At 39.0% G+C, this 15,458-nt stretch overlaps 1 protein-coding gene across 1 annotated transcript; it reads right to left on the minus strand.

Annotated features, from left to right (window-relative positions):
• Window positions 1-1,226: 1,226 nt before the first annotated feature.
• Window positions 1,227-15,439, minus strand: kiaa1328 (KIAA1328 ortholog). Its single transcript, XM_041980607.1, has 12 exons — window positions 15,361-15,439; window positions 14,009-14,038; window positions 13,654-13,928; window positions 13,396-13,496; window positions 13,116-13,231; window positions 8,572-8,696; window positions 7,316-7,704; window positions 6,969-7,187; window positions 6,702-6,797; window positions 6,495-6,586; window positions 6,130-6,241; window positions 1,227-1,601 (listed from the first exon to the last, which is right to left on the minus strand). Exons 1-12 carry the CDS (start codon window positions 15,413-15,415, stop codon window positions 1,373-1,375), a joined length of 1,839 nt encoding a protein of 612 aa, XP_041836541.1. The 5' UTR covers window positions 15,416-15,439; the 3' UTR covers window positions 1,227-1,372.
• Between the last annotated feature and the right edge of the window lie 19 nt (window positions 15,440-15,458).

Genomic DNA, 15,458 nt, shown 5'->3' on the forward strand with positions numbered 1-15,458 from the left:
TATGTACATTGTAATTATTGATTCATACTTGTTCTGTTCTCTAAAACAAACAAAAAACTTAAGCTTTGTTAAGATTGTTGAAAAAATTGCCAAATTGGTCCCTCTACAAGTTTAATTACCATCTGCTTCCATTCTGAAACCTTCCACTCTTAGAAAGAGAAAAAGAAAAAAGGTGGGGGGTGTCATTCCTGATTAAAATCATAAACTGTTAAAATGTGTTAAAAACAGATGATATGCCTTTGCACTTCATCACAATGAGTTGCTGCTAATATGTAATTAGAAAAAGACTTAGTTCTTGTTAACTGCTGACTATTAGTGGTGTAAAACAAGTTTTTGCTTTTAAAACCATCTCCTCATCCTGATTTTAACCGTTTGACAGAGCTCTGATCTTGTTCAACTGTTTTCTGCCAAGAACAAAATTTAATGAAAACTGCACTATTTCATCAAAAAAAGAGAAGAAAACAAAAAGTTCTCATCATTTTCTTCAGTGCTGTTGTCAGTGTGATTTTATTTCTAAAGCTCAGTAGTGTTGCTAGAATCTCATTTTACTTCACATGGTTCTCAAAGTATTCTGGAAATCTACTGTATTTCCTGATTTCAGCACAGATGGAGAGTGGGAAAATGAATGTTGCATATTAAGCTTTGCCAGGTTCCTGATGAGCTGAGCTTCTGATTGGGCAGTGCACTTCAGGCTCCCGCCCCTGTCTCTCCAGACTGCACCATTCTTTGGTCCCCTGGACTCCTCTTTTGTAATTTTAAATGAATGATGCGTCTCAGCTTAGCCCAATAATAAAGCACAGTCTAGAATAAAGTATCCTGTGTGGTGTCATAATTTATAACTTATCTGTGCAAGATTACCAATGTTTAATGCGACGTAAATATGCCAGTTTTGGTAATAATGTCTGTCATCCAACCTGCATTTCATACAGGCACACAGCTTCTCAAAATGCAGTAGACAGATAGGTGTTAGATGTAACAAAGAAGAACTGGCTTTATACTTTCTGGGACTCACCAAGGTTGTATGATTTATGCATAAAACATCTTGAGTCAGTCAGAATAGACAATTGTGAGTCATGAGATTCGGTTTGCATTTACGCTGCAGAGGTATTCAGAGGCAAAAAGCACAGCTGGTGTTCCAAGTTTTTCTGGAGCAAAGAAAAGTGTTGATTGCAAAAAAAAAGGACCAATTCTGAAAAAAAATAACATTTATTTATATAAAAGGGGGGAAAAAAACACAATAGCACAATCTACAAGATCATTTATTCTGATTTTAGAAGGCACATAGAATTTAAAACAAAAACATTAAAGGGTTTGATCAAGCTGGTGAATATTTAGTGACTTTCTTTTCTTGCTCCCCATTTTCCCCCATATGTCAGCAAATGAAGTAAATATCTTCCAGTATTTGGCTTTCTTCCAGGTCCTGCTGAGTACTCTGAAGATAAGGCCCACTGGGAGTAAGCAGACTTCTGCCTGCTGATTTGGGAGCAGCAGCGACCGACCTGTGTCGCAATGTTTTGGGTCTTTGAGTCCCTGGCCTGCACTGTTCGGAGGCAGAGACAGGACTAAAGATATCCAATAACTCAACCACAGAGAAGTCTGACCTGAAAAAAAAGAAATAAGACTTGTATTTTTGTCGTTTTGATTTCAGAACACAGAGTCTTGTGGAGAGGCAGTGCTAAATATGAGCATCTTGATACTGTAGAGAAATTCACACCAGTTACACAACAAGCCCTCAAAGTTAATTGGAGATGGAGTAAGCCAAGGGATCATCAGCAGACACAAACAAGGCCAAGGTCCACTTGGAACACAACACTTGTATGAAAATATTTGTCACTCACCTTTTATTTGTTAACACAGACAACATGAAAGCAAAACTCTTCCAAGTGTTGACAAAAATCTTTCTTGCCGAAGTGTGTACTGAACCTTAACAAGCTGCGTTAACAAGTCAAAACCATTGGGGCGTCCCCACACAAAAACAGTTTCTTGCAGGTGTGTGAGAATAAGCAGGAGAGAACCTGGTGCTTTCTCCTCTGGAATAGAAATGAGGGAGTGTGCAATGAAATAAATAAACCAAAACAGGGGAGATTAAGCTAATATAGATTCAATCCCTCAGTCTGGCTGGCTTGATAAATTATTCAGTGAATACACAGCCGAACGACGGCCATTCCAGATACAAAACATGAATTCTTTAAAGCACGCTCGACTGATGTGGCTAACATAATTCTCGGCTCGTTTAAAGCTGCATCGATTTGCATCGCGCGGCTCTGCTCACAGCTCTCCCAGGTAAATGCGATCTTCAGGATGCACTTGTTGAAATGCATGTGGGTGGTCAGCGGACAGACACACCAGTGGAGCTCCTAATCACGGAGTATTTGTGTTCCTCCACACGTACCTACAGACCTCCATATGTTGTGCTTTTAAAACTATTTTGAGAATGCACATCAGTAGCTGAATAGCTTCAAAAGGCTGTATTTTGATTTAGCAACTTGAGCTAATGTATGCACATGTTTGAGCATGAGGGAGAGAAAGCGAATGAGGGTTAAATCAACTGAGGGATGATAAATGATGGGGGGGAATAGCTGAGACTCAAATAAATAAATCTGTTTTCCTCATTTGATCTGCAACCCGTCAACAGCAAAAAAAAAAAATACTGGGAGGAAGAGAGTGATCAGTGTGTCTGCTTCTATGAGAGACTGGAAATGAGTGCTGCTTTGTGGACCGAGAGGGAGGCGTGGAGGGAATGTGAGGGAGGGACTTTGGCCGGGTTGCTTCACTCAAAATGTGAGAATTTGCATTTTTATTTGTTGATTTATTTAACGGACAGGGTTCTCAAACAGCCATCCATCAACAAACGACATGTCGGTAATGAATAATGCATCACTTACCGGCGGTCACAATCTATAACAAGGGTGGGGTGGGGGTACAGTTTGGGCAGGAATGTGGGGGGAACGGCAGCGGGTGGGGTGGCAGAGAGAGGAGGGGTGGCACAGAGACTGCAGGAGGACTAAAGAGAATTACAAATAGATTTCAGATGAGTACACATTGCAACAAACAACTTCATCTTTGGGTCCAGTTTGAATAAAAGTGAAAAGCTGCTCGATATTAATATTCCCCAAACAGAGACACAGCAAATCTATTTTATTGCTGCATGAATGCAGAGAAAATGAAAGGGCCACAGTATAAGAAATGCAAGTTTCTGTCTTTGAAAATGGTTTCGGACCTGAAACGGTGGGTCATTCTGGAGGTGCTGCATGGCCAGCACTACTTCCATCTGCCAGTTAATACAGCAATAAAAACCCAAAGTAATGTAACAGGAACTGGATTTGGGCAACATTTCATCTTTATGCAAAAAAATTTTAAAAAATGTATCAAAGTAAATGAAATAGAAGATAAGTGCAGCTCTGTTTTGAATCATCTCTTTTTACATTAAAAAGGAAAAAAAATAGAGCACAATGAAAACTGCATCCAATACTTTGTGTCTCTTTCAGCTCTTCAAGGCCACGCTACACTGTCCACCGCCTTCTTCTCACTCATAACTTTCACCGCTTATTTGGCTTCTCTCTTTCATTAAAGATAGCCGTCTCGTCCCAGTGCCCCTTTTCATTTGCAGTCCAAACAGTAAGATAAAAATCCTATAATGGCTACTGCATATATCCTGCATGACAATTTCCAAACCAATCAATAGCAGGCGGGCAATAGCAGGATAGATGGAGATGAGATGGGCAGGGTGTGCTGGAACTGTCTCATTACTAACTAGTGCAGGATTCATGAAAGGATTAAGAAGGTCACTTAATGTTAACCCCGGCTTTGGTTTTGCAATTTGCACATCAAGATTGAATTGCTTAAGATTAGATGACTACAAGGGGCACGTTGTTGCTTAGTAAAAGAGAAAGTAATGCAAAATTGTACAGTAGGATCATTTTTTTTTAAACTAAAAGTTTTATTAGTTTGATTTTGTTTTAACTGTTATTTTTGGGTCTTTGTTTAAAAGATGACATAACTAACCAAACTGTATGTTTTTCCTTTTAAATTAAAATGTAAACATCAGTATACATAAAGAAAAATCACAAACCAGTGATTTATTAAATGCCTGTGATGGACTGGTGACCTGTCCAGGGTGTACCCTGCCTCTCACCTGTTAATGCTGGGATAGGCTCCAACTTACGTGCGACCCGTAACGGACTAAGCGGTACAGAGAATGAATGAATGAATGAATGAATTAATGCAACTAAACAAGGTGTCTGCGAAGCATATTTCCTCATTACAGTAAGTAAAAAAAAAATGAAAACACTGTTTGTAGCCAAAAGTCCAACAACTTTAGGAGGTGAAAATGGATGGTAATAAGATCTGACACCCAGGGTTCCCCCTGGCATCTGCCAGAGCTCCGGTAAACTTCAGTCATGCACTGGATTGATTAAGAGTTAAATTAGTGCGTGTAATAAATTTTGAGCCATTTTGGAAAACTTTCCTTTAAAATAAGGAGCATTAATTGGAACAGTTACTGTATCACTTATCAATTACTGCATTCACTAGAGGTAGATTAAATCGGACATGAAAGAAAATCTATGATCTATGGCCGACACTTTTGTTTTTAAATGAATGCCTACATAAACCTAAATTGTTTTTCAGCATCTGCATAAACAATTCAACATAAACATGAAGCCTTTACATAGTGATATGTGCTGAGTTTACACAGTGGGACAATACTCGCTGATGTTAATTACTATTCAGGAACTCGGAGTAAAGCCTGACCCTCTCCACCTCCGATGTCAACCCCACCATTTTCATCACTATCCATCTGGACTCCAACTTTCCTCATTTCCCATTTTTCATTTTATCAAATTCTCTCACCCTCAAATGCACTTTTAACATCTCTCCCTCACCCTCTTTCTGTGTGTCATCACTGTGGCAGAAAGAGAAGGGAGGGCAGTGTGTGCATCCAAGTCTGTTCAATTACACCTGCTGCAGGATCCCTGCTAGGCCGACTAATGGAACGCAGCATGTCTCCTGACAGGCTGGCCACAGCACCAGCTAGCCCTGTAAAAAGCTTCATTTAGCTTTTCACAGCTAAAAAAGTTAGCCACTCTAAAAATAAAGTAAAAAAAACATATCCATTTAGCCAGTAACACAGCAGCAAGTCCAATCTGAGCAAAGTTTTAAATTTATTAGTATTATTTACATGTTTCAAAATTGGTAATATTTCCTGAAAGCAAGATGAAAAACAATACCTGCCTGGAGGGGTCACAAAGAGCTCAAAATACTACTAATCATCTCCCCACTGTTTCCCTCCTCTCTCTTTCTGCCTCTATTTCTAGATCTGGTGCTACATGTTTCTATTCTGCACTTACTGGCAGAAAAAAAGTTTGTTTTTTTTACTTTCTGATTCTGCACGTTTCCTCATACAGAAAAACAAATTGTATGGTTCTGAGCCAGAGTCAATGTTACTGGCTGAATGTTTGCATTTGCCGATATGATAAATCAACACGTTTGACATGCAATAATGATAATAATAAGAAGAAGAAGAATAAAAAGAAGAATAATAATAAGAAGAAGAATAAGTATAATAATAAGAATAATAAGAATAAAAAGAAGAATAATAATAATAAGAAGAAGAAGAAGAACAATAAGGAGAGCAATAAGAAGAAGAAGAAAGTCTTTACCGTACTAAATTAACTCTTTTGTGATTACACATAGTGTGAGTTGGCATTATATAAACAAAACTGCATCAGATAAGATCTTAGATAAGATAAGAAAGAGTAAGGCTTTTATTTTTATTGAAATTTGTAAAAGAAAGGGAGGAAAGATTAGTCCAGAACTTTAAACTAACACAGATACGTGCCTTTTTACTGCATCATTAAAGGTGCTTAAGTGAGCTGTTTTTCATTGTTCTTCAATGAGGAACTTTTTTCCAGGAGTTGAGTTATACTGAATTGAACACAGCTTGTTCTTGTGAGAACTGATGCTTCAGGATTATCCAATATATTTGCTATAGCCCTTCTGTTTATCCAACACTTAAAAGTGTGGAGCACTTATAAAACTCCATAAAATTCCAACAAAATTAGGGTCCATCAAAGTAAACAATAAATGTGAACCAAATTATTCATTCATGTTCAGTAGAGATTTGCTTACCTGGCCTCTGGGCTTTTTTGGATTACAGAAACTGAGGTGTGCTTACTCGGGCCTGCAGGGGACTTTGCAGGAGACGTGGCTTTGTCCTGTCTGCTCCGTTCCAAGTGATCTGCTGTTAATAAAGACCAGAGCTAAATCTCGAAATTGGCTCGAATTGATGTGTCTGTAAAGCACCCTGAGATGACGTTGTGAATTGGCACTTTACAAATAAACCTGAATTTAATTTAATTGAACCAGAAGCAAAAGCAGTAAAAACAAAAGGAAATGCAAGCAAAATAGTTTCAAGAAGTGGCTCTATGTTACAAGTAAATAAAGCTCAGATTATTTATACCCATAAATGCAGAAAAAAATAATCAGGAGCTTACCATTTTTACTGGCCAAAGGAGCAGGAACAGTTTGAGAAGGTTTTTCATGCAAGGTTTGTCCTGCAGGATGTACCTCCACATCTTCACACACACTGTAGACCACATACAGATATTTGAAGCTGTGTAGGACTAGAATATTCTTTTTGTGTGAGTGTGTTTATTTGAGGTGTAAGATGTTTGTCTGAATAAAGCTGTAACCTGGTTTACCTGGAGGGCAAATTTTGGTTGGAAGGACCCTCTGGCTCAGGCCCTCCATTCCTATCATTTGAACTGCTAAGCTCAACTTGAGCCTGTTGTTGAATTCTAGCAAAAGAAACAGGAAAAAAACATGAGGGACAAGTGCACAGGATAAGTACTGACAATAAATATGTTATCATTTCTATTAAAAAAAAGCCAAACTGCTTATAATACCCCAAATCTTTCCTAGCATTGTCACCAGATATGGGTAATTTCTCTTTCGATTTTGTTTTCTACCTGCTGTAATCGAGACGTGACTGTCGTAGCTGCTCAGTCTGTCTGTTGAGCCTCTCCTCTTGCTCAACCAGCCGTGCCCGCAGCCTCTCTCTCTCCATCTCCAAGTGCATCTTCTGCAGCAGCAGCTGGTGCCTCTTCTCCTCCCATCCTTCATGACCCAGCACAGGCCTGGTCAGGCCTTCTTTAGCCTCTGAGCCCATGAGATTCCCACTGTGTAGCCTGTGTGTAATTACATGCATAATATCCCTGCTCAACATTTTTCTGGTTTACAGCTCGAAAAAAAAAAAAATAAATAAATTGAATAAAGTGAAGTCATCATGTGGAATGATACATAAGCATTACTGTACCTGTCACACCTCTTCTGGCTAAATGTGTTATGATGACAATTTACTTGACAAGAGCCACTGCCACTTCTTTCTTGCTGGGTTCCATAGCCAGTGTCATGACAACTGCCTCGGCTGTGCTCACATCTGTGGCATGCATGTGGCTCCCTGCACTCCCTTCTCTGACTCACATGCTGTTTGACAGGCCCATCGGTTGGACTTAATTCACTTTCACATGAAAGAGAGGCAGGGCTTCTAAACGTTTGTACTGTTTCTCTTCTTGCATCGCCACTCCTGTGCACTTGAGCCTGTCGTGCTCCAGTAGCAGCGAGGCCCATGTATGAGCCATCAAAGAGTGAGCCATTAGCTCTGCTTGTAGATGTCCAGCTGGGGACTTCCTTACTGCTGAGCACCTGGAGAGCGAACAAAGAGCGCAATGAATGCTTTTTGGCCAATTTAGGAAGCCACTGAAAACCTGATGGAGTTTTTCAGCCAAAAACATTATACTGCTCCATAAACCTTTAATTTACAGCTCAGCAACTAAACGGAAATTTACCAATACTAAATTAGGACTCACTTACAAACATAATTTGGTAATGCTGTTATATGCCGTAAAAGCTCTTGAGTTTCTAAGCGCTGCCAAAGCTCAGGTTAAGTAAACAGCAGTGCCTGGACACATGTGTAGACACCAACATGGAACACAAACTGCTTTCACAACACAGCTGGTATGTGAAGTCTGGCCTTTAAAGGGGCACAAATCATCTCTCAAAACTAAACTGGACAGTTGCCATGGGATTAAGAGTACAGTTTTAGGTGAGTATAAGTGGCAGGTAAACGAAGGTCAAGAGTATTATGAGATAAACATATGGAAAAAAGCCCATCTTATAGCTGACTGGAGAAGAGACTGTGACTAATTTGCTAAGGGTCAGAGAGCAGGCAAACACACATTATTCAGAGCGACTGTGGGACAATGAGGTTAGCCAAGTCATCTATTCTCACAGAGGCTAAAGTCAGGGTTGCATCTTCATTTCTGAAGTGTCACCTTGAGAGAATTTTCACTATGTTGCAGTCATAAGAAAGTAGGAATTAAAAAAAAGACTGTAGTGACTTGTTATGAATTATTATGACATGCTGTTTCGGTACCCAAGTTTGTTATTGATGTGTAAAACAGGGACTGCTCTCTGAATGCTGTGCAGCCTTCACTTTAACTGACTGTGCAATAGCTACAACATTAACTGTGCTCACAACCAACCTAACAACCGTGGCATCCTATATCTTACCTTGGGAGGGGCTGGGGACTGGCTGAGCTGGGCAATGGACTGGTTGAGCTTTGCCTGTTGCTGAGAAAGGTATTGTTGATAGAGCCCAAGCAGTTCCTGGCACTCTTTGTACTGTTGCTGCAGGCCTGGTGGTCCAAGAGTTAAGTAAATAACAAAGATGGCAGAAAAAAAACAAGATTTTGTGTGTAACAAGTTAAGCCCTGGCCTCATAAAAAACCAATTTTCAAGATTTGGCTATGAAATGTAGACTGTTGGTCTGATGAAAATGTGTGATTATCAGTATAAACAGACACCTACTTAAATTATAAACTATGAAATCACTGTGTACCTCTACAGAGAAGTGAAAACCTTCTGAAGAGCAGCCATTTTGGAAAGAGAGGTTCTCTTGCCCTACCCTAAATATGAAACAAAGAATAAAGCTGGCTTAGACAGACAATCTGAATTAAAACTTTGTTTCACCAATCTAATATACGCTGGAAATGGAGAGAAAAGCAACTCTGAAAACACACTGAGAAGAGTCCAGCAAAATCAAAGTTGTTGCGGCATAGAGCTTTCACCATCTGGGTTGAGCCAAGCTGTGTTGAGCTGAGCTGGGCTGTGCCATGCCAGGCTATCTGCCAGACAGAGAGCTGGCAGCCACAGGAAAACTAATCTGGAGCGGGACTACTGCTGCGCCTCAGGAGCCCACTAATGACAGTGGCAGCGCCACACCACACCAACACATACAAAGATAATGAGCATGAGAATGGAGAGACTGCACAGAAACACACCCGCACACATTCAGTGATCAACCACAGTCTGACTTTCAAGCGCACACACACACACAAAAAAATAGCAAGACATGAGTGCAGATTCCCCACCTGCACTGTAAACAGCCCACACACAAACACAGCGATAAAGCAAGTAGTGAACAAAGCAAGTTGCGCACACACTCCCACCCTAGCTGACCATAAAGCGTGTTCCTCCAGGCCATATCTTTTTATGATGGTGGCACTGCTCCCCCAGCTGATGAGTTTCTCAGCATCCATTTGGAAAAAAAACTCCAATTTAAAAAGAGAAAATCAAAGTTCAAAGTAGAGTCTTATTGAAGAAATAGTTGGCGGAACACTTCATAAGGAAACACTTTGGTGGTTAGAAGACTTCAATCAGGCTGTGGAAATGAAACAGAGGGAAAGAGAAGAAAGCAAGAACAGCTTTGAATTGAGGACCAGACACCAGACAAATGCAATGCAGCAGCTTCCATAAACACTGGGAAAATGTGAGAAATATCTTTGATTAAACCCTCCGTCTAACTCCAGCTTCTCTTGGGCTATACTGATCTCCATGGAAGCAGTTCTATATGGAAAACATAAGGACATCACAAGGACAACACATCGTATAAACCTGCACTTGGAGATCTGTTTATGCACCATGAAGGATCTGAAAGGGGAGAAACTGAATATACTTCTAAAGCAAAACACATTACCTCCATCCAAGATAGAAAGTGGGGTTTCAAGTATGAAAATTTAAAAGATTAAATATGTGCGCTGCTAATATCACACCAAATTCACATAAAACATTGTTTTTTTTATCATTTCTCACAACTACAAAACACACAAAGCAGCATACCTGGTAGAAAGGCTCAACACAAACTGCTTAATAACTTTAGTGGGAGACCACACACACAATCAAAAATACTAAAAAACATTTATCTGTGCTGTACTACAGACCATCCTGCTGCCTTACAGCATCTCAAAGCACATATAAAGGTAATGTGTTACTGTGGTGACAGGGTAACACTTCCTGGACAGCTAGTCCTAGGTAATCCGAACTGAGTGGAGCAACACTGATAAGATTCCACCTCTCAGCCTGTCACTACACTAAACATGCTTCCTCCACAGCATTGGACATCAGCCAATGGGGGCCAAGCACCCTTGCAAACCTCTAGTTTACATCAGAGCTGCAAAGTGCCAACAATGACTTACTCCTCCCCCATGCTCCAAAAATACCCCAAATCAGGGGCTTGGGAGTGCAGAAGCTTCAGATGGGGCCTGTCAAAATGATTCACTTCCCTGTCAGGCCGAGGCTCAAATGAAATAATGAAATCCACTTCAAGGTGGAACAAATTTGCACAGAAGGGGGGAATATTTTAAAGCCTGCTTTAGCACGCTGTGCCAAACAGATTGAGCCCGCGCAGGGATGCAAAGGGAACGGGGGCGGAGACTGATCTGTGAATGTGTGCTGAGTGTATGAAAGTGTGTAAGGAGGGAATGTTGAGGAATAAAAGAAGGTACATAGTTTACTAAACTGCCAAAATACTCCTGAATGTGGATAATTCAGTTTAAGTAAGAAACATAAGGGCAGGTCAAAGACTAAACCTAACTAATGCCATACATTTATGAAAACTCAGAAGCCCACTTTAGTCACAACCATTTTCACGAAAGAAAACAACAGTTTCAAGACGCAAATTATTGGTCATTTGTTCAAAAACTTAGTGTCTTTGTAACAAATTTATTATTGCACACCTACCAAAACTGCACACATCCACAATTCATTGCCCAATAAATTACATATATTTTATAAAAAGTTGCACCAGCAACAGCTTAATCTAATTTTAATGATTTTACTAAAGATTCAATATATCGTGCATTAAATATACATTAAGATTGTTTTAGTTAATTTATTCAGCGTTAATTAAAATTAATTAATCTTATTTGATAACAGCTCAGAGCGGCAATATAGCAGACAACAGAGTACACTGTTTATACATTTTCTCAAAAATGATCATGTATAAAGCATTTAACAACCATTTAGCAATGCAAAAAGAACTGCATGCAAAATTCTCCTGTTCAGGTGTCAAACTGCAGTCTTTTATTAATCTGTAAATAGTATGTCAATGAAATAACTGTTTAAATTGTTTTAATTTGAGCAAAGATCAGACTATGACAGTGAGAACAAATGTGGATATAACGTGACTAAGAAAGGAAGAGTTTATATAAATATCCAATGTATGATTGTCTCAAAAAACAAAGTTTACTTAACTAAATTTCCATCCTGTAAATGTCACACCACCAAAACCTGGAAAGTTAAAAGAGGGTTTTGCCCCAACATTGTTGTCACTACATTAGTATTTGTCATTGTCATGTAATAAGGCTCTCATGCCGCTTCCTACCAGGCATCATACATTTTAACTCACTTAATGGCTTTAACACTAGTGCAACGCTTCATTTTAAACAAACAGCATGTTTTGTTAGTAACCCTAAACTGACTTGCCAATGTGCCTACAAGTACAAAAATGCATTTTTCCTATCTCAGACACAAATGCAGTCCTATATGCCAGGCAGTTGCAAATGTCAGCTGAAAATCCCAAATATCAAGGGTACTTTTCTCTCTCATCCTAGGTGGCTTTGGCCTGAGGTATAGTCCAACATTCTTTATGCCTCAGACAACCCTGAATATTGCTTAGATAAGATAAGCTGAGGCATAATGGAATTAGACTTGACAAGGCTCTCACTCAGTGTGTTTGCCTTTGGTGTCTCCTTAACCTTTCGAAGAAGTGCCAGAACCTTCTGCCTAAGAAGAGCCTTCATGACTCCTGCACATGCTTTAAAAACCCATGTTATCCCCCCCCTAAGGTGGTTGGATCCAAACACTTTTTCCTCTCAAATACCTTTTTAATGGAGTTTAGAAGTTTGGTGTAAATGCCAAGTCTCCAAGCCAAAGTGCCTTTAATTGAGTTGAGCTTTCCCTATTTTCTCCTCCACCGCTGCCAATTCTGCAAATTACCAGACTGGTCAATTACTCTTCATATTTTGCAGTATTTTTAACCTGCTGGTCGTGCTCTGGTGTGACGTGAGCAGAAAAGGTATGGTGACAGCAGGCTGGTTTTAGTGTTACATCACTTGCACTCACCTCATGTTAGACAATATAGAATGAGCTTATGATGCATCTGATCTCATTTCTAAGCAGAGTAACAGAGATATTCTGTACTTTACATTCAGCAGTCAGGGAAAGTTAGCAAAGCACATGGTAAAAGCAAGCAACACAGTCCCCTCCATTAATATCAGACTTCATCTTTAGATGATAAGATGGTTCAGACAGTCTGGGCCAGGGCTGCAACCATGAAATTGATTCTAAAAACCAGATTGCATAAGCTACAAGCACTTGTAAAAGGACAATGGCAGCAAGAATAAAATCTTTTTCTCTGCCTTTTGTGTCAGATTGACAGTTCTTATAAACAGGCGGAAAATTGCCTTACATGAGACAACACTGCCCCCTGTAGACCTTCATTTAGAACATCAAACAGGACAACAGAACCACACATTCTATGCAGGAGCTCACGCATGTGCTTCAACTAGCATGTAAATACACAATAGAGCTCCAAAGAGCTACTGACAAATAACAGCAGAATTAGATTCTTGCTCTGGTAAACCAAACACAGTGCAGCTATTTATAATATTAACAGTCCTATTATTTAATTTATATATGGCACATCTGACAAATCATTTCAAACTACTTACTGCAAAGGCAGAATGTCACTCAAAACAGGTCTTTTAAAAGGATACTCTCCCTCTCCTGTGCTATAATCAGGTTCTGTTGCTCCAGTTGTTGGATCTTGCGTTCAAAATTCCCCTGCTCATCTTTCAGACGCTGCACTGACTCTTCTCTCTCCTCACTTACTCTGCAGAACAGAAAGGGCAGACTTAAACCAGAGGTCGTCTGTCCCAGATGACAACATACAAAAATGCATATTTAATTACTAATTTCAATGTGATTACAACTTTATTAATTGTGTAATCTTATGAGTACATCCATTACATAGTTTAGTGTCATGCTGATGGCTACCTAGCCAATTCCTCTATGAGGTTTGCAATTCGCCGTTTATCTTCAGGACAGAGGTCTTTCAAAGAGACTTCGCTCTTAGCTCTGTTGGTCTCAGACATCACCTGTATGAAGAAAAGTTAACAAGCGTACAGGTTTATTACAGAGAGTAGTAGTGAAATATTGTCTGTCTCAAAACACCATATTCTCTCCTACACAGATAATGAACCTTGTCATCCATGGAGGGAAGAGAAAAACAGCTTATAAGAATCCCTGGCTTACCTGTGGCAGAGGGCGAAAAGTGTCAGGGGGCTGAAAGAGAGTTTGCTCCGCAGGCACAGTAGCACTTAGATTAGCTGATACATTTTCCTTAACATAAGCTCTAAAACCATCACTCTGTAAGTCATTCTGTTTTTTCCTTGTTGTCTTTTGTGTGGTATGATTTTTAATTACAGAGGAGTGCTTTGTTCTCATTTTAGTGACACTTTTACTGGATGTACGAGTGCCATTTGGACCAAGATTGAAAGGAGTCTGAGTCTTCACGTCTCCATCCACTCCTAAAAACAAAACAAGGACTTAACAAAGCATTTCTGATACGGTGTTTTCACACTGCATTCAGACATGTCATGAGACTCACCAGGAACAAACACCAGCGGCTGTTCTTCATCTGACACAACAAAGCAAAAGAAAGCAGTCACTTTAGCTATGTGCAATATTATTAGGCAAGAAATTATTATTGTTATTTATATTAATATTTTTTTTTTATTATATGTAACACCATACACGCTTAAATACTTACTGGGTTTAAGTCTTTTCATCTGATACATACAATATTTATGTAACAAAGAAGGGAAAGTGTATTTTACTCCAAAAAAGACTTAAAATACTTAACTTACACTAAAAAGGATTTAAAAATTAAAATATGTTTCAGACAGATTCTACACTCTTGAAAGCAGCTAAACTGCTGGGCTTTGACACATAAAGTCAGCAGTGGCATGGCACCAATCAAATGTTTTCTTATAAATTCTTGTACACAGAGTGTGAAGTTGCACAAACTTATTGTCTTCCATTGCCACCGTATCCCAGCCAACTTCATAAGTCCAGAAGTATTATGTCTCAATTGTTCATGTCTCAAGTGTACAGAGGCATGAATAAGTTAAAGAAGGGTAAAAACACAGCCAATGTTTGTTGTTTTTTTCCCCTGGATCACTGAATGGAGCTAATGCAACAAGAAATATATTATTAAGACAACTTTTTTAAAAAATGGACTTAGACACATGAAAGCTGAATAAGATTTATAAGCTAATTGTGGGAAGTAATAAAAACAAGTTACAATGTCAAATTAGAATAGGTCATTTTTTCTTACACTAAGGAGCAACTAATGTGATTTTTACACATGACTTTACATATGTTTATACATACACAGCTATGCCTGTTTTTAGAAGGGCTTTTTCAATCAGTGGTACATTAACAAGTTTACAGAATTAAATAAGGTCATAATTATTGTGGAGGACGATGCTCCATTTCAAGCTGTCTTGACCCCACAACTAAAAAAAATCCGAAATTATCATTGACTTGTCCATTTGGAAATCTACTATTATTTTTTTTTATAAAAATGCTTTATGTTTACAAATAATGGTGCACAATCTTAAACTCGTTTTTCCCCACTCTATATTTTCACGTTTGAGGTTTTAATACTAAACTAATAAGCAAACAGAATATACTCTAATGATTTCAACAGCAAGCATTAATACCATCGCTCATGTAACGTAAAAGAAATAAATTAGAAAGACGTAATGTTTGATTCAAGTACAAGCAGTAAACAACAAACAGGATGTCTCACTTCCTCAGACAACTTTCTATTAGACTATTGACAAAGACCGATACATATGCGTGACCAATTATCAAACGTTTGTCATCTCCCTGTGTGGTTTGATAAGAGTGGAACTGGTTAAAGAAGCTAATGAATATTAATAAAATATATTATACCGCCATTGATCCAAAATATCTTCGAGTTTCCACTTCTTTTTGCCGCTGCCGCCATGTTGAAACAACCGCCACCACTCCCAATGAGCCAAGCGTTGCCA

The sequence above is a fragment of the Melanotaenia boesemani genome, chromosome 3 (assembly GCF_017639745.1).
Source record: "Melanotaenia boesemani isolate fMelBoe1 chromosome 3, fMelBoe1.pri, whole genome shotgun sequence".
NCBI lineage: Eukaryota > Metazoa > Chordata > Actinopteri > Atheriniformes > Melanotaeniidae > Melanotaenia > Melanotaenia boesemani.

Coding starts and splice junctions, on each gene's coding strand:
- kiaa1328 (XM_041980607.1), bottom strand. CDS start 15,415: ATGGCGGCAGCGGCAAAAAGAAGTGGAAACTCGAAGATATTTTGGATC. Junction 6,242..6,494: donor TCCTTTGGCCAGTAAAAATG/GTAAGCTCCTGA, acceptor CTTTATTAACAG/CAGATCACTTGGAACGGAGC. Junction 1,602..6,129: donor CAAAAAAGCCCAGAGGCCAG/GTAAGCAAATCT, acceptor CTTTTTTTTCAG/GTCAGACTTCTCTGTGGTTG.